General features: G+C 44.2%; 1 protein-coding gene across 5 annotated transcripts in view; it reads right to left on the bottom strand.

The window, feature by feature from the left end:
* The window catches only part of LOC103724037 (lon protease homolog, mitochondrial-like), a 29314-nt gene extending 20944 nt beyond the window's left edge, over positions 1–8370 (bottom strand). The window contains exons 1-10 of one of the 5 annotated variants that reach the window (XR_015974540.2): positions 7638–8315; positions 5628–5693; positions 3983–4174; positions 3797–3862; positions 3658–3699; positions 2248–2370; positions 1457–1555; positions 621–686; positions 428–514; positions 108–147 (exon numbers count right to left, since the gene is read on the bottom strand). Coding sequence is in view for 4 of the 5 variants with exons in the window: in XM_089928081.1 (XP_089784207.1) it covers positions 108–147; positions 428–514; positions 621–686; positions 1457–1555; positions 2248–2370; positions 3658–3699; positions 3797–3862; positions 3983–4174; positions 5628–5693; positions 7638–7955 (1099 nt within the window). In the remaining variant the exon portion in view is untranslated. Of the gene's footprint in view, positions 1–107; positions 148–427; positions 515–620; positions 687–1456; positions 1556–2247; positions 2371–3657; positions 3700–3796; positions 3863–3982; positions 4175–5627; positions 5694–7637 lie in introns of all 5 variants that reach the window. The other 4 variants (XM_089928081.1, XM_088713984.2, XM_089928082.1 and 1 more) reach the window with 4 other exon arrangements.
* Between the last annotated feature and the right edge of the window lie 9539 nt (positions 8371–17909).

Below are 17909 nucleotides of genomic sequence, written 5' to 3' on the forward strand. Positions count from 1 at the left end.
AGAAAAAGAATACAAAATCACCTTGTCTTAAATACTTATATAAACATAAATATCCTCCATATATTCAATGAGATATCCCGCTAAAGAAAAGTACATCCAGAACTAACCAGTCAATGCTGATTTGTCATCTGTCTCCAAACCCAGCTCCTGGATCAAAGTAAAAAAGTGAATTCTTCATGTCTAAAGTTCTGATGAAGGTCAATGAAATCAACTTAACAAGCAATGAAAAAAGTATCAAAGTTCCCACTTCCCAGTGATATAACATGATGATAATACTCCAGTTATTGTTAAAGTAATGAAGGGGGGATAGAAGTTTAGGCCTTGTCTATCTTGGACAAGATTAAAGACACAAGTTCATTTTTGTTATATTCACCATCATTTTCTTTTATTTATCCAAAAACAGAACTAATAAGAATAAAAAAAATACCTTTTTAATTGCTTTAAGTTGCTCGTTCAACAAATAACGTCGCTGGTCTCCACTTATTTTCTCCTCGATTGCTTTTGCTATTGACTCCTGAAACAAAATTTAGTAAAGATAACACAAAAGTCCTAGTTAGTACTCAAATATAGAGAATACATAAATGGGGAATGAAATAATAGAAAATATATGGCTAAATTACCTGTATCTTACTGATCTCCATCTCTTTCTTTACTAATTCTAGAGTTAGTTTTAACCGCTCATAGACCTGGCAGGCAAATTATACGAAGTTAACATTTTATCGAAAAAATAAACAGTCAACCATGATGATGGCAGAGATCAATAGTAAATTGCATGCATCCACCCACCAACAAAAGAAAATATGAAGCCTATAATTGAAGTCTGTATGGAATTAGGTCTTTAAGGTGCAGAATCAAAATTATTCACCAGACAACCTGAAGCTTAGATGGACCATGCTAATACTTGCAACATTATGGGTTATACAGATGGCCACTGGTACACCTTAAGGCAGTCAAAAACCAGCCTGATTAGCCATTCCTTTATATTTCTGCAAGCATAGCGGTTCAAAATCCTGATCTGTGGTTCTGACACGCAATGCATTTCAATTCTTAAGATGATAATGGAAAACATTGTGACATGCTAAGCTATATCATTCTTTACTAATTTTGGAACAGCTCATTCATGCCACTGCAACTTAAGGTGAATATGCCAAGTTGCATAAGACATGATTGATATTTTATATTCATAATGTTAATGAAAAACAGTGTGATATGATTTAACATTAATTTTCAAATTGGAAGGGAACATGACATAGATTAGCACCCAACTGTTAGCACACATGCAACCCAATTGTCCAAACACAAACACACAAAGATAGAGGGGGAGAGTGCGAGGGAGCAAGAGTGAGAGAGAAGGCAAGTCATTTTTTTAATAAGTAAAACTGAACAACATAAGAATTAAAAAAATCTTTGCAGCTTGACTGAAAATGTTTGGATCAAAAGCATGCATGCTTCTTACATCGAGTTCTTCAAGCACTTGTTGGCAAAGCAACTTGTTGGCCCCGGAGATAGCAGCCCCAAAATCTGCTAGTCTTGGATAATTGAAATCGCCAATATGCTGAAATTCACGAAAAAAAAGGAACAATTTTATAACACAGTTTTCATCATTTAATCATGTTATTCTACAAGCATAACATGATATCTATTAAAGGAACTACTTATACAAATGCCTAACTTGAAGCTTCCAAAGAGCAAGAAAACCTCCAGGAGAAAAGCAGAAAAAATGATTCAATAGAAAACATGACAAGAAGGGCAGTACAAACCAAAACCTATTCATAAGCCAGACTTCAAAAATGAAAATAAGTTTCCATATATTTGTGCACTTTTAATTAGATTAAATTTGGCAAAATTAGTCCTTTGACCTTTTTAAATTTGAAAAGAGACAATATGCAGGGTTATAAAAGGAGGCCAAATTAAATTGAGCTAGTTAACAACTTCAACTAGTACAATCTTGCAACTAGGACATCAGAAGATGCTGTAAGTTGTAACTCTCAAAACAATTCTCTATTCAACAGAGGAATTACAGACAAACTTAAGCAATTTAGATATAAAGTAAACAGGAAGAAGGTGTTAACTCTCAAAGCCTTTTTTCCTCAAAGGATGGGATACAGACAAAATTAATTTAGATACAAAGTAACTAAGAAGTAGTCAACCCTCAAAACCTTTTTTTTCTTTCAAGTGAGAAGTTTTCAATTCTCAAAAAACTTTTTAAAAAAAAAAAAAACAAACTTAAGAAATAGACAAAGTAACCTGTGTATATGTTTGAACATGATCTTTCCAAAGGGAATTTGTCTTCAGAATGTCTCTTAATGTTGCTATGACTTCAAATGAGGTTGCTTTTATAACATCGTCATCCTTATTGTAAGGCTTTTCCTGCAAAAAATAATAGCTATTGTTATTGAGCCAAAAATTCAAGCAAACTTTCTAGAAAAATATGGATTGTACTCTTAACAAATAATAAGTCCACCATAAACAATGACAGGCAACATTGATCACATACTCAGGTTAGTAAATTAATACAGCACATATAACTTCAACAAACGTTTCTTCGGATACTTCAACCCCCATCTAAATAGGGCTGTCAAACAAGCACGCTGTTCCTAAGCAGCTTGTATTTAGCCAGCTTTTGGCTCACTCCATTAGTAAATGAGCGAGCTAGGGCTAGGACCTGGCTTGCTTGAGCTCCACGCGATTAAACTCGATACAGGAATACATAGATAATTAATACACATTACATGTTATCTTAGTTACTATTTAGAAACATATATTTATATTATAATTACTAGAGGCTAATATAGTTTGAATAAAACAATGTATTTCAACTAAAACCTTGAGATATAACAGTAGTAAGTTTAAAGTGAGTGCGAGTGTGTGTTGCACACCTGAGAGATCTTAGGCTCTCACTGCACCTCTTAAACAAGTTATTTGTGAGCAACTTGAAATTAAATAAGCCAAGAATGAGCTAGGCCCTGCTCACACAAGCTTAGCTCATTTACACATCTGCATCTAAACCATCGGCCATATCGCATCTAATTCCTGGCAATATATAAGTTCAAAAGAGAGAGGTTTATAGTTATATTGTCCTTGATCATCAGTAAAGTGAAGCGCATCCTAAGAAAACATTGGTGGTGAAAATTTTGGTGAAAGATATTGTGAAAACATGTTCAGGCATTTGCACAGACAACATTTTCCATGAATGCCAGGGCATGTGACTGTGTGACAACAGTGGAAGCAAGTCAGAAAAGATAACTCAGTCATGACTCCAGCAAAAAGCAAATTGTCTTTTGCCTTTGCTTTGATACAAAAAAATGCTTGTAAACCTCTGTGGAAGTTCAGCACATACAGCAATTGCAGCAATGCAGGAAATTTGCAGTTTATGAAAGACACAGTTACCTCCTTTCTATTGCTTCCAATTTCTAAACACAGTAGTGGACTAGCGGTATTGGTCCTTCAATGAAAAGGCATGGAATATTGGTTACACTGGGTGGTACATGGTAATCAAAATCAGCTAGAACAGTAATCAAAAGTCAGCCCCACAAGACACTAAGGTAGAACCAAATATGATGACTCAGCTTGTGAGTTAAGAGTAATAGTACATTGACATCCATCAACCATAAATAGGGCTGGAAAGACGAAAGATGAGTAAGAGTAATAACATGCCTTCAGATGATCAACTTTTACAGTTAAAGGATCCTCGTCAACCTGCAATATTAGAAGTTTCATTGAATATCAGGAATGTAGGTATTACTGAAAAAAATAAAATAATAAGTGTAATTCGTCACTATTAAACCCAACCTACCATCTCAGTTATCCGCAGACGCCGGTGACCAACGAGCACTATTTGATCCCCTTGGATGCTGGTTATCTACATTGACAACAGCAAGATAGCTAGAGTATCAGCAATGGATTCTATGCCTTTTAATATATTCTTAATTTATATACTAAATGTCATTAGTTCCCAAACCCTTGGCAGAAAAGATGATACCTGAGCCAAAGTACCAACTTCATGAAGACGCTTGAATAAATCTTTTCCTTTAAGGTCATTAATGCTTTTCGCTGAATCTGACCCAGATACAATACTAGGATCAGTCTCTGGGTCATCCTTAAGAAGAAAGGCACCTACATATGCCACTGACCTTTTACGATTTTCCACTAAAGCTTCTAACAATTTGGAATCCTGCAGGAAAACTTAAAACTTAATAAACATTAAACCAAAAAAAAAAAAACTTATGCCGCGAAGTTTTAACCACTCGAAAGAGACCTGTCTTTGTTCAGTAACTAACAGCAGCATAGCAAAACATATCAAATCATTTAGAAAATTAAGATTTAGAAAATATTGAACATTCCAGTATATATGGTACGACCAAGGTCAGCATTGAGTTACTTATTTGCAAGAAAAGTAAACCAATGAAGCTCTTTTTTTCTTTGAAGAAAATTTCAACTCCCATGGTAGTATTATATTACATGTATACAAATTATCATCGTTGGACCTGCAAGGTAAGTGAAAAAAGGGACCTAAAAATCACTATCAAAATTGTTGAATTTCAGTGAGTATAACTCCGATGCACAAACTGGATCCAACAATTGGCAAATCAGAAAACTTCGAAAGGATATTTATCTGAAAATCCAGAATGTCAACTATGAAAACAGACAGATCTTCCAGGACTAAAAGATGTCCAGAAGGGAACAGCAATCCACCAACGTCAAGTTTGAAATGCAGCCGATGAAGTAAGCAAAAACTATGCTCACCTTAGAAAGATTGCTTTCTTGTCATAAAAGCTTACACTTTTTTATTCGCTCAGATTACTTAACTGATACCTGCAAATGCAAGTACCATATGATGCACGCCATGTTGGCTGGGAAGTGGATCTAATGGTCAGTGAAGTGCAGTGCCTTGATCCACATATAAAACCAGAGCAGTGCAATTCACTGGTATCGTTAAATCCACTCCATGGCACATGTGTCATGCATCATTTGCACCGACAAACATGGGTTTAGATTAAAGTATCATGTCACACCAGTCCGTCCTACAAACACACGCAGTGATTGATTGCATAGATTAATTTATGTTTTATATGTCCAAAATAACTTGGCATTTATGGAGGGGGAAGAATATGATTGAATTGCCATAAAATGATTGTCATGCTTGCTCGACACTAAGGGCCACTATCATCTTCTACGAAATTCCATGCTGCTCCCTTCCTTTTCTTTCTTTCTCCTCCACCATACCTCATTGAACATTTGCCCATCATCATAGAACCCTACTTCAAGAACAGATTGAAATACCAAAAACAAGTGGACATGTTCCTTATTTTCAGGTTACAAAGAAAACAAATATTTTCAAGACATTTTCAAACAAATTGTTGGCATTGTTTCTCCAATTGTTGCAAGTTGGATAAGATATTAGCGAAGTAGACTCAATAACTAAATGTAAAATACAAACAAAAACAAAAAAAAGGGGTCAAATTATGCAAGTTCTGCAACCAAGTATTTCTTGATTATAGAAATATTCTTATCAGACCGTTTCCCTTGAATTATGGGACAATGTGTATGAATCAGTAATGTTGAAATAACAAAAAGAAAAAGGAAAACTCCAGGTACTCCAAAATTCACAACTTTCACCAGCATACCTTTACATAAATTGGCATGTAAAAACCAGGAAATAATGGTCTGTGAGGCAGTGGCAGAGCTATAACCTGCTCCAAGAAAGCACCAAAGTGGAAAAGAAAAGAAAACAAAAAAAATGATGAGAAAAAAGTCCCAGATAAAGTGCTAAGATAAATAAGTATTGACTAGTTCATTGAGCAATAATAATGGCAAATTATAAGTGCACACAACCACACACCACACATGCATGCACTCATGCATACCTATGCACGGGCATGCCACACAACCAACAAACATGGAACATATGCGGACATAAACATCAGCATGAACCATCTAAGTGGTTCTGCAAAACAACAACTTCAGTATTTACGTGGAAATCACACCAAATCTAGGATGCAAGATGACCTAGTATCTTTCAAAGCAAGCCAACATAGAACCATAGAAGTGGAACTGCGTTGCATGCAGAACCTCGCAGAACCTATCCAAAGGATATCACCTAAATGGCCCTTGGATCTTAGAGTTTCTCATAGCTTTTACCAGCATTGACCATGTGCAATTAAAGCACACAATATTTGAATTTCATTGCATATTTAACTGTGTCAATACTTTTGGTATTAATGCATAGCTTTTCGTTAGATATATACCTGCTTTGACCATCTCTCTTCAAATAATGTCTAAAATGATAGAAAAAAAGGGGAGTCACATGAGTCAAAACCACCAACAATGCGAGCCTCGAAACCCTCCCTCCATCATTATACATAGGGAGGATTATACGTGTAGCAGAGAAACAAGCGACCCACGTTGCAAAATGCATTTGACTTGAATTAATGGAACAGAGATGATCAGTGAGTCTAATGACTGAAATAATGTTTGAACCTTGTCAATGTCGTAATCTCTGAAACCCTGATTACGTTCCTGAATCTAAAGAACACAATAAGCCTACTTTTACTTTATCGAGTGCACTGGTTTGAACAGTGAAGCCCTTTAAAGAGAGAAATGTATTACTTGGCTAACAATTACTTGTCCATTTACTTTAGTACAGACTTGCCAATACACATTCTAGTTACTCAACAACCATCCTGCTGCTGCAATGTAATGAAGCTTATTTCTGTCACATTAAGGAGTATTTTATCGATACAACTACCTGCAACACAAATGGTGGCCAACAAGCAGTACTCTGAAGTAGACAATCTTAGCCAAGACAACCTAGCACTTAAAACCTACTTCCTTTAAAAAAAAAAAATCAAAAAAATCATATTTTTTTGGCCGAAAAACATTAGCATAATTTCAGCTTCTTCTATCCCTTCCAAAAAGAATTTGTGTAATATACCACTGGTACTAGTCACATTGTACACATCTTGACATCACAGACAGATATCTCACATTCCAAGTTAATATGACCATAATAAACAGGACAAAAAACTATATGCAAAAGAAGAGACGTAGAAAATGACACCATCCCTTGCATAGCCAGACAGTTGACACTGTTCATGCCAATAAGTTGACATCGTTCATGCCAATAAGTTGACATCACAAATCACTAATAACTTAAACAGCACATAGCGAGCCAATTGCCATGTGATTGAGATAGACTAGTGCTTACAAGTAATTATTAAAACAATGAAGGTAGAATAGATTTAAAAATTTCGGTGTTCATGGTATTAGCACCAACAGAGGAGAAGTGCATCTTTTTTTTCGAATTCTAGCACGAAAACATCATCCTATAAGCCATATACCAATTTTAGCTAGCATATTCAAGAAGAAGATCTAGTAAAGAGAAAGCTCCAAATAATAATAACTTGAACCAGTCACTGAATAAAAGCAAAATAAATATAGCCAGCACTCCACTTGAGGTAACGTGTCCTATTTTCGAACACGCCATGATATACCGATTTTAACAGAAATTTGAGGAGTTCTCATATCAAAAAATTCCAATCAAGAATTAGAACCCAAAATTTTTGGCTAAATAATTTCCAACAAGAAATAAAGAAAACCAAAAAAAAAGATCAAACTTTTATCAATAGGAGAAGTACCGTAAGGTAATCCTCGGGCCGAGGATTCGTGGGGACGATAGCTGACGACGCCTTCGACTCAGCGTCCTCAGCTTCACCTCCCTCGGCGATTTCAACCTCCCCCGCCACCTTCCCATCACCCGGCCGGTCCGCACCATCGCCGGACGCCGAACAAAAGAAGGCCCTTCTGCCAAAAACCGGATTTCTGAGGCTCGGATACCTTATCGACCCCAAAACCCGGACCAAGGGAGACTTCACCTCCCCTCCATTGCCGAGCCTCGCCGGGATCCTCGGCGGCAGGCACGGCAACCGGCAGGAAGCCGACAGAGCCTTCAGCATGGATTACCGGCGATCGAAAACCGATTAAAGATCGGATTTTTTCAACTCCCGAGAGTTTTTTGAGCTCTAACAGTGGGTTTTTATTGGGAAGAAACGCGACGAGGGAAAGCCTAAGGAGAGGGTTTTGTGGGTTCTTTTATTGTGGGGCAAGAAACCTTTTAAACCCTTTCACGATAGCGGCTTCTCGAGGACTACGTGGGAGCGGGTGCGGGGGTCGGGAAGATTCGTTTTTATTTGGGAAAGTACGGATTTGTCGGAATCGTTTCTTCCGCCATCCCAAACAAGTCCGTAGGGTTTTGCATGAATTTGAGATTGAATCGGAAATTAGGCTTCGGTAACGTAGGTTATAGTCTTGGGGAGAAATTGGATCAGATGAGCAAAAAAATAACCTAGAATTGGTTATTGGGTTGAACTCTACCTGGTGTAGGTCGCTTCATAGAAAAAAAATATATATATCCGCTGAAATCTAGCTTGATTACTTAATATTATAGAAAATTGAAGTTACTCCAAAATTATTACTTAATATTATAGAAAATTAATAAGGAAAAAAATGGACGACTAAAAAGTATTATTTTTTAAAAAATAATAACTATTATTTGCCAAAATTAGCCTCGAATAAATTGTTGGGGACTATCCTTCTGGCTCCTATGACTGTAATTATCATCCATTGCAGCCAAAACAATGAATAGTAATTACAATAAAGTAAAAAAACTTTAAGGGTGTCGACATCCAAACTCTTTTCTCTCTGAGGATTGCATGGAGAAGAAGAGGTGGTGTCATGTCTGAATAGAAAAGGATAAATGGCAGTGGATCTTACCGCCTTCATTTTCAAAGAGTTTCACTGCACTGTAGAAAAAAGAATAGCGAGAAAATAAAATCAAGAAGATAAATTAATTGATTGGCAAAGAATCTTTTCTCATGCTCTCAGCAACCGATCAGCCGATTTCCGACTATGATAGACTCGACGAGGATTGCTGGATATAGGGTCAGCGATCTGATGGACCCGGATGGGGACCGATGGAGGGAGGGATTGATTCGAGGGGTGTTTGGAGAGCATTTGGCAGAGGTAATCATGGGTCTTTCAGTTCCTACTCAGGAGGTGGCTGACAGGTTAGTATGGTTGCCGACAGGTCCGTCGCAGGTACGAGCTAGGGATCTCCACACTTTGATTAGGAGGGCGCCAGATCGGCAGATCGAGGAAGGATGGATATGGAGGATGCGGGTTCACCCGCGGGTGGCGCTTTTCATCTGGAAGGTGGCATGGGGCTGCCTTCCAACCAGGAGTCTGTTAGCGAGCCGGAGCATGCGGATTTCTCAATACTGTGATTTGCGTACAGATACAGAGGAGACCATTGATCATGTTCTATTACAATGCCCCAGGGCCAGAGAGATATGAAGTAGGTCTCCTGTTCCACTTCCTACTTCGGTGGAGTCAGCATAGGACCTTATTCACATACTGAGAGCATCGGTGCGGAGCCCCAATTTTGTTGAGGCAGGCATTCTATTCACACACTTGACTTACTATATCTGGTTGGATGGAAAAGCTGGACTCTTTGAGGGGAGGAGGTGGTCCTCAAGAGCGGTGGTGGATCGAGCTGTACTACAAGCAGGGGAGGTCACCGGTGCTACCGCTTTGTTCTCTTCTGGGATGGCCAGGGACATCTAGGGTACTTTCTTCGCAGTTACAACGCCCAGGTTTGCCCTTGTTTTATGGGTGCCCCCACCTCCTGGTCATCTCGAGGTGAACTTTGACGGTAGTCGATCGATGGATGGTGCTTCTGGAGGTGTGGGTTTTGTGATCAGAGACTTCCTGGGCAGGCTGATAGCCGCTGGGGGGCGACACATGCCAAGGCTCACTGTTGTTGGGCCAGAGCTGCGGGCTGCTTGGGAAGGCTTATCCTTCGCGAGGAGGGTCCTCGGTGCCGAGTGGGTGCATCTCGAGGGAGACTCTTCTGCGGTGATCGATTGGATCCGGAGTACGGTGACCGTCACCCGCTCATCCTGGAGACCCGGAGTTTTGTTCAGGAGATGGGTGATTTTCAGGCAGTACATGTGTACCAAGAGGGAACAGAGCACCTGACTGGGTCGCCTCCTACGTTGCCCGGCACTCCAGGAAGTTCCTTTGGACATCTGTAGCTGACATTCCCATTTTTTTTGTACTCTTTACTTTTTTTGGATTTAGCTGGATGTACTCAAGTTAGAGTTATATAAATTGCTGTTTTCACAAAAAAAAAAAAAAAAAAAATCTCTTCTCAAAGTTACAAACCAATACTTGTAAATGGCTCCTCTAAACTCCTAGTGTTTGTGTCACTACTTAGCTTTGACACTTATCCTTACTGGTTTATGCTACGCAAACTATTATTGTCATGTATGACCATTACATCTCTTCCACTGCTCTTATATTTTAGGTAGTGCTATTTAAGGATGGCAATTTACTAAGCTTCATTGGGTACATGACCTGACTCGACTTGATCTTAGTGGGGTGAGTTTTACCTGACTCATTTAGAGTTGGCAGTCGTGAAGGATCTTCATTCCAAAACTCGCAATGGATTCAGTATGGGTTGGTTATAAATACATGGTTCCCAATTATAGGATAGGTATGAATCATGGCCTATCTAACCCATTCCTACCTTGTTACCATTCCTAGTGCTACTACTCCTCTCATGTTCTGGTTAGTAGTAAGATAGGTGTCACTACTCAATTTTAACATTTGTGCTTGTTGGTTTAAATCATATGAACTACTATGGTTATGCATGGTTATTACCTCGTTTCTACCATTACTACATTATGGCGAGTGCTATCACTCATCTCATGTTATGGAAAGTTGTAACTATTAGCTAAACGCATTGAGGTTCTGCTCCACCGAAGACCTCGTCCTAGGCCGATAGCTATCACCCTTCTCGGTTTGCACCTAGATACTCGGATTGCACCATTGGCACTTGGTTTACACCTCGATGTTTTGGATTGCACTTCTGGTGCTTCGAACTCCACCCCTAGTGCTTCGACCTACACCTTTGATGTTTCCATCTGCTTCTCTAGTTCTTGATCTAAAAGTTGGGTACTTCGGCCTACTGACTGTACTTTTCGGCCTGCTTGTTAACCATGTACAACTTCGATTTGCCAGCTAAGTACAATTTAGTTTGTTTGTTGGCTAAGACAGCTTCAATCAATTGGCTAAGTACTTCAACATGCTAACCATTCTTGATTGGTAATTGATTGGAGGTTGGCATCATTCTAAAACCTCGTATTCAGCATGCACAACATGTCCATTTTGAAAACCTACTATTACTTGGTCTATATTAGATAACTTTCTGAGGCTTGATGTTAATTGGTCTAAGGATCACAGTCATCGGTCTGTAGATGGTTTAAATAAAGGATATATATACATGAAAAAAATCTGATGTTATTATTACATATCAATATTTTTTTGTAACATCAGAAAAGCTAAATAAGGTGTCTCTATCTTTATGTTACACAACTTAGTTAATCTAGCGAGCTCCAAGCAAGCGAGAAAATATTTATGAATATTAAATTGTAAACATATTTATAAGAGATATAGTTTTGAGAAAATACAATCGAAATATCACTATGATTTGAGCTTTGGACCCTTTTTAAGAGGAGAAAGATGCCAACCAACTAAGCTATAGCTAGTTTTTGAGAACTACATCGCGGACCTTTTTGTGCCTGAAAGCATTGCAGGTTTAGCAATTAACCAATATTCCTTCAATAGTTTTCATGACACCAAGCCCGACTGAAGCTCTCTTGCTTTATATGAAGATAAATTGGAATGTTGCGGGCACAAAGATCAAATGCATTCGAGCAGCATATATTATTTATCACATTTGGAATGGTTTTTGAGAATGAGTTTTTGTATTCAAGATTTATATTGGAAAGGTAGTCATGCAAGCTATGGAGATTACTTAGTGTACCATCACAAAAGAACCAAAGATAACAAGGGACACATGGGCTTCCCCTACATCTTTTGTATCCCCATAGTAATATTTATTACGTAGAACCCCCACCTCCAATCATCTCAAGGTGATTTTTGATGGTAGCGTTACCGAATATAATGATAGAGGAGGAGCAGGATTTATAATTAGAGGAACAGATTCCCAATTTGTTGTGGCAAGTGGAAGATAACTCTTTGATATTTCTATTCTAGGGCAAAGCTACGAGCGTCTTGGAAAGGGATCAGGTATGTTGTTCTCACTTGAGAGCTAACCAAATCCTCCTAGAGGGTGATTTCCTGTAGTGGTTGGTTCGATTTCAAATGCTCTCTATCGGTGAGTAAACATCCACTCATATTACATTTTTTGAGGTTGACTGAGGGTATACTCTTTCATGCATCCCATGTTTACAATGAGGCAAATGGGTTGCAGATTAAGCGGCGGATGTTGTGAATAGTTCTAATGACACTCTATTAGTCAACTTGCTTCTATTTTTGCTCCATTCAAAATTATTTTATTTTTTTGATTTTGTTGAATATATCCATGCTAGACACATATAATTTATCCATTTTATCAAAAAAAAAACCTAAGCCCGTTAGCATTTTTCTTACAATACAACATAAATTGGTCAAATACGTTACATAATCTAGTTACATGTTACGATTATCCAAATTAGGGCATTGGGATAATTTTAACGTGAATGCTATTCAAAACTAACAATTACAAGTCAGCATAGGTGGATTCGAGTGGTTTGAAAATTTCTTCACGACCAATCAGAAAAAGATCCTGTCTTTGCACTTGTAAATAAAAAAATAATTTATACATTTGCCATTACATCACCTTAAACTACTATGTGCAACTTTCAGTAAATGCAACTCACTCTTTCTTCGAAAACTTCAGATACAATTTTGTTTTTTGAAAAAAAGGAAAACAAACATTCCGTGGATAGAGTTCTGCAGGAGAATATTCCAATGAAATATCTTCTTATTCTCACTCTCTCAACATAACCGTTGAACAAGGTATTAATAACACCAGTAAACTATGGGCTTTTATCGAATCCACACGTATTTATAGCCCTTTAAAATGAAATACTAGACCTTATATACCAACTCCTCCCGTTCATGCATTTTTTTATAAATAAAATGATACATATCATAAAATTTGCCATTATTTTTTGAAAAAACCCTTGAAGCACCATTATTTGTACAACAAAAAATGTCGCCTCGATCCATCAATGCTAAGATTGACCAAACTCCCATAATTGGCATTGTTGCTGGGGGTCCAAACCGAGAACGACTGGCACAGCGGTGTGAACGGGGTTCCCTTTGAGTTGCCTTGGTTGCGCTCCGCCCTCCGCCGTGAAACCTGCAAGCAAGCCTCGCACCACCACCGGGGTAGTGGGGGCCTTCCGACGGTCAAGTTAGAGGGAATCGAAGGAGAAGGAGAGGTAGCAGGTGAGGTGATACTCTGGAAGATATTGCTTACCCTCCCCCTTCCCCCCCCAGCCGCATATATATCTGGCCGGGGGGTTCTCTGGGGATTGGCCATCGTGTGGCACGATGGGGTTGCCACTGACATGGCCGTTACAGGGCGTCGTGGGGCAGCGCTGGGTACGGCCATGGCAGGGCGTAGTGGCGCTCCGCTTTGTACGGCTGTTACAGGAGATCGTGGGGCAGCGCCGGATACGGCCGTTGCAGGGAGTAGTGGAGCAGGGGGCCGCGGCGTGCCTCAGAGGAACAGCCTGTTGTTGTCGAGAGATTGCCGACTCGGGGTCGGATTGCTGGATCAAGGGGCAGCCGACTCGGGGTCGGGCTGCGGAGTCGAAGATATCTGACCCGAGGTCGGATTGCTGGATCAAGGGGCAGCCGACTCGGGGTCGGGCTGCGGAGTCGAAGATATCTGACCCGAGGTCGGATTGCTGGATCAAGGGGCAGCTGTAGTCCTCCTGGGCGCGCGTGCCGGTCACGTGGGGCATGGTGGCTAAGTTCCCCCGTAACAGTAGCCCCCCACTCCCGAGCCTGGAACCAGGAGGGGAACGGGTGAAGGGAGTGACGCTTCGAGATTGCCGCCATCCCTCGGAAAGGCGCGCGCGTTCCGAGCTCCCTGCCTTCTTTATGGCGTATGGCGGTTGTCACTGATCTGGCAGTCTGCGGATTTCGGCGGACATCCTTTCTTAATGGCGTCGATTCGCCTTTTGGGGTGCGAGCGATCCTTCGGCAGCCAGGCGTCCTCTGGTGTCATCGAGGCGTCACCCGCCTCTCCGCCTATTTAACTGGGGGCCCTCCCCCGTCCGCCTTTCTCTTCACAGGCATCTTCGAGTTTCTCCCTTGTGCTGCTGCCGTTGCCGTCGGACTGTTCGTTCGCTCCTCCTTTGACGCTCTCAGAGCCGTTCTTCCTTCCTTTCCGGTGAGTTGCCCTACTCTTCAATTTAGGGCTCTCCGTACTTTCTCCTTTCGTATTAGTGTACTCCAGTTGTTCTGGTCCTTTCCCCCCTCTTGACCCCGTCCTGACCGTAGATTCACTGGCCATTAGGTATGGACGAAGTAAGAGCGGACCGCATTCAGTCGGAGCTGGTCTCCGAAGACTTAGATAGGTTCGTGGCCCGGTACCACCTTCCCGAAGCCTGCAACTTTACGCTCCCGGGGCCTGAGGAGAGGATGTCTCATCCTCCTCCAGGGAAGGTCGCCATCAATGAGGACATCCTTCGGGCTGGGTTTCGCTTTCCCCCCTCGGACTTAGTCGTGCAGGTGCTTCGAGGTTTAAGAGTGGCGCCGACGCAACTGGTGCCGAATTCATGGCGTACCCTGACGGCCTTCCAGGTTCTCTGCCGCATGCACGAGGTTCCCGCCACCCTGAACGTCTTTTGGGAATGCTACGGCCTGAACGGCCACCCCCGGGACAGAGGGTGGTGGTGCTTTGCGGCGCGGCGAGGGTTCCATTCACGGCTGGAAGGAGCGTTTCTTTTTCATTGACGTAGATCCCTCTTGGGGAATCGGGACAACCTGGGAGACGCCGATGAAGTCCCCGATCGGCTTATCGAGGTTGTCGAGGGAGGAGTCCGATGGCGTCGCCGTCTTGAGGGGGTTGGTTGCCGAGGGCCGGCTCCCCCCGGTGGCTCGCCTTATTTCCGAGGACGCCTTGGTGAACGTCGGTCTGAGCTCGGTCCCTGCCGACCGTGAGCCCGCCATCATTTCTTCTTTTTTAGCTCTTTTCTTCTTTTTCATTTCTTCTTTCCATCAGTTTCTCAGTCTCCGACCATCTCGTCCTTTTTGCAGAAATCGACGACGTCATGCGGTCGGACAAGGCGATGGCTGTTGGTAGGGCGTCCCTACTGGAAGCGGTCCGGAGGAAGAAACGAGCTCCTCCGAGCGGGGTCCCACCGGCGAAGAAGCCCCGCCAGCAGGCGACTCCGACGCCGACAGACGGGTCCGGACCCACAGATCAGGGGGACGCCGCGGGCTTGGACCGACAGTTGACGCCGTATCAGCCCTCCGGTGATGAGACTACCGCTTTTCCGAAGGTGTCACCCGGGCGCGCCCGAGACGGCCGGGTCGGACGCGATCGGTCCCCAGCTCGGCCCTCGACTCGGTCGGCCTCGGACGATACGAGAAGGAGGGGCGCGCCGAGGCCCCGGCCGAGCGGGACCCTGTCGATTTCTGGAGCGGCCCCCGCCCCGAGCACGGTCAGCATGACTCTCCCCCAAGCGATGGGTAAGGGCAAGGCTGCAGAACCACCGTCCGGCTCCGGGGCGAAGTCGGGGTCGGCCTTCACTTTCGCCGGCGCCCGAAACCTCATCGAGACGGTGCTGCTGGAGAGGGACCGTAGGCAGGTCCGGCAGATGAGGATCCCTGACGTCGGAGCTGCCAGCTGCGTCTGTCTCATGTCGGTGAGTGTCCTTTTGATCGCTTTCGTCATTTATAGGCTCTATTGATCCCCGCCTGATGCCCTCATTTTTCCTATCCCTTAGCTTGCCCAGTACATGATCCGTCTGGAGGAGAGCCACGAGGAACAGGCGAGGCTTCTGGCGAGGGCCGAGAGCCGACTGAAAGCTGTAGAGGAGGGAGGCCAGGCTGCGGCGGGGAGGACGACCAGGGACCTCGAGGCGAGGCTCCAGGTGGCCGAAGAGCGGGTACTCGGCTTCGCCGCCCTCGAGAGGCAACTGTTGGAGACTCAGGAGCAACTCAAGGTTGCCTCGGGTCTCGAAAGCGAGATCAGGAAGGCGGAGGAGCGGGCCGAAAAGCAGTCCCGGAAGGCTGCCGACTTCCGGGAGAGATGGGAGAAGGCCCAGCAGTCAGCCGACAACGCCCGCAACCGAACCCGATCTCTTGAAGCCAAGCTGGCCGAATTGGAGTCGGCCTTGGAGGAGTCCCGCGCGAGCAACCAGGAGCTTCATTCGCGCCTGGAGGAGGCTGAGGCTGCTCGCGTTGCTGCCGAGGCGAAGCACATGGAGGCTCGGGCTGATCTGCTGAGGGTCTCCTCCGAGGCGGACGACCGGATTGTGGCGAAGGTCATGGAGGCGAAAGCTCAGATTACGGAGCGAGCGGAGGCGGCGCTGGCCGAGAAGAGCGCGGAAATCGGACGTCAGGCGGTACAGGCCTATCGTCAGTCCGCCGACTTCATCCGTGACATGTCGGAGGCGGTACAGGCCTATCGTCAGTCCGCCGAGTTCGTCCGTGACATGTCGGACGCGGGGTCCGACTCCTTTGTCTTAGGCTTCGATGAAGGCCTGGCAAGGGTGTCCGCTAAATATCCCGAAATCGACCTGAGTGGGGTCTCCCTCCTCGACTCCCCTCCGACGCCATTGCCTGCTGATTCTCCAACCGTCTCCCTACCCCTTGCGGACGTGCTCGCCGTTCCCGACCCAGGGGTTCCTCCAAGCTGACCCTCTGTACTTTTCTTTGTTCTTTTCTTTGTATGTTGGCGTTTTGCCATGTTGTATGGGTCTCGGCCTTGATGCAACGAAAATTAATGCAAACAAAGTGTTTCCTCATTTCACTTTCGTCCTTCCTCTTTTCAACTCTCGGTAGCGCCTCGCCGACTCCTGACTCTTGAAGTTCCTCCGGCGCTAGGCCAGGCATCCGAGGGTTAGGCCTCAGGAAATTCCTCCGGCGCTAGGCCAGGCATCCGAGGGTTAGGCCTCAGGAAATTCTTCCGGCGCTAGGCCAGGCATCCGAGGATTAGGCCTCAGGAAATTCCTCCGGCTCTAGGCCAGGCATCCGAGGGTTAGGCCTCAGGAAATTCCTCCGGCGCTAGGCCAGGCATCCGAGGGTTAGGCCTCAGGAAATTCCTCCGGCGCTAGGCCAGGCATCCGAGGGTTAGGCCTCAGAAAATTCCTCCGGCGCTAGGCCAGGCATCCGAGGGTTAGGCCTCAGGAAATTCCTCCGGCGCTAGGCCAGGCATCCGAGGGTTAGGCCTCAGAAAATTCCTCCGGCGCTAGGCCAGGCATCCGAGGGTTAGGCCTCAGGAAATTCTTCCGGCGCTAGGCCAGGCATCCGAGGGTTAGGCCTCAGAAAATTCCTCCGGCGCTAGGCCAGGCATCCGAGGGTTAGGCCTCAGGAAATTCCTCCGGCGCTAGGCCAGGCATCCGAGGGTTAGGCCTCAGGAAATTCCGCTCGTTGGTCGGCCAAGGCTGGCGCAAGCCGAGGCGACCGGTCGGGGCTTCAGGCTAGTCTGCTCCCGGGATGATCATCGGGTTAGCCTGGCATCCGAGGGCCGAGCCTCGGGGAATTCCGCTCGTTGGTCGGCCAAGGCTGGCGCAAGCCGAGGCGACCGGTCGGGGCTTCAGGCTAGTCTGCTCCCGGGATGATCATTGGGTTAGCCTGGCATCCGAGGGCCGAGCCTCGGAGAATTCCGATCGTTGGTCGGCCAAGGCTGGCGCAAGCCGAGGCGACCGGTCGGGGCTTCAGGCTAGTCTGCTCCCGGGATGATCATCGGGTTAGCCTGGCATCCGAGGGTTGTCAGGCCTCAGAAAATTCCGCTCGTTGGTCAGCCAAGGCTGGCGCAAGCC

Source organism: Phoenix dactylifera, chromosome 17 (genome assembly GCF_051530095.1).
Source record: "Phoenix dactylifera cultivar Ajwa chromosome 17, Ajwa_hap1_PhDact_Kaust_v1.1, whole genome shotgun sequence".
In the NCBI taxonomy this organism is placed as follows: Eukaryota; Viridiplantae; Streptophyta; class Magnoliopsida; order Arecales; family Arecaceae; genus Phoenix; species Phoenix dactylifera.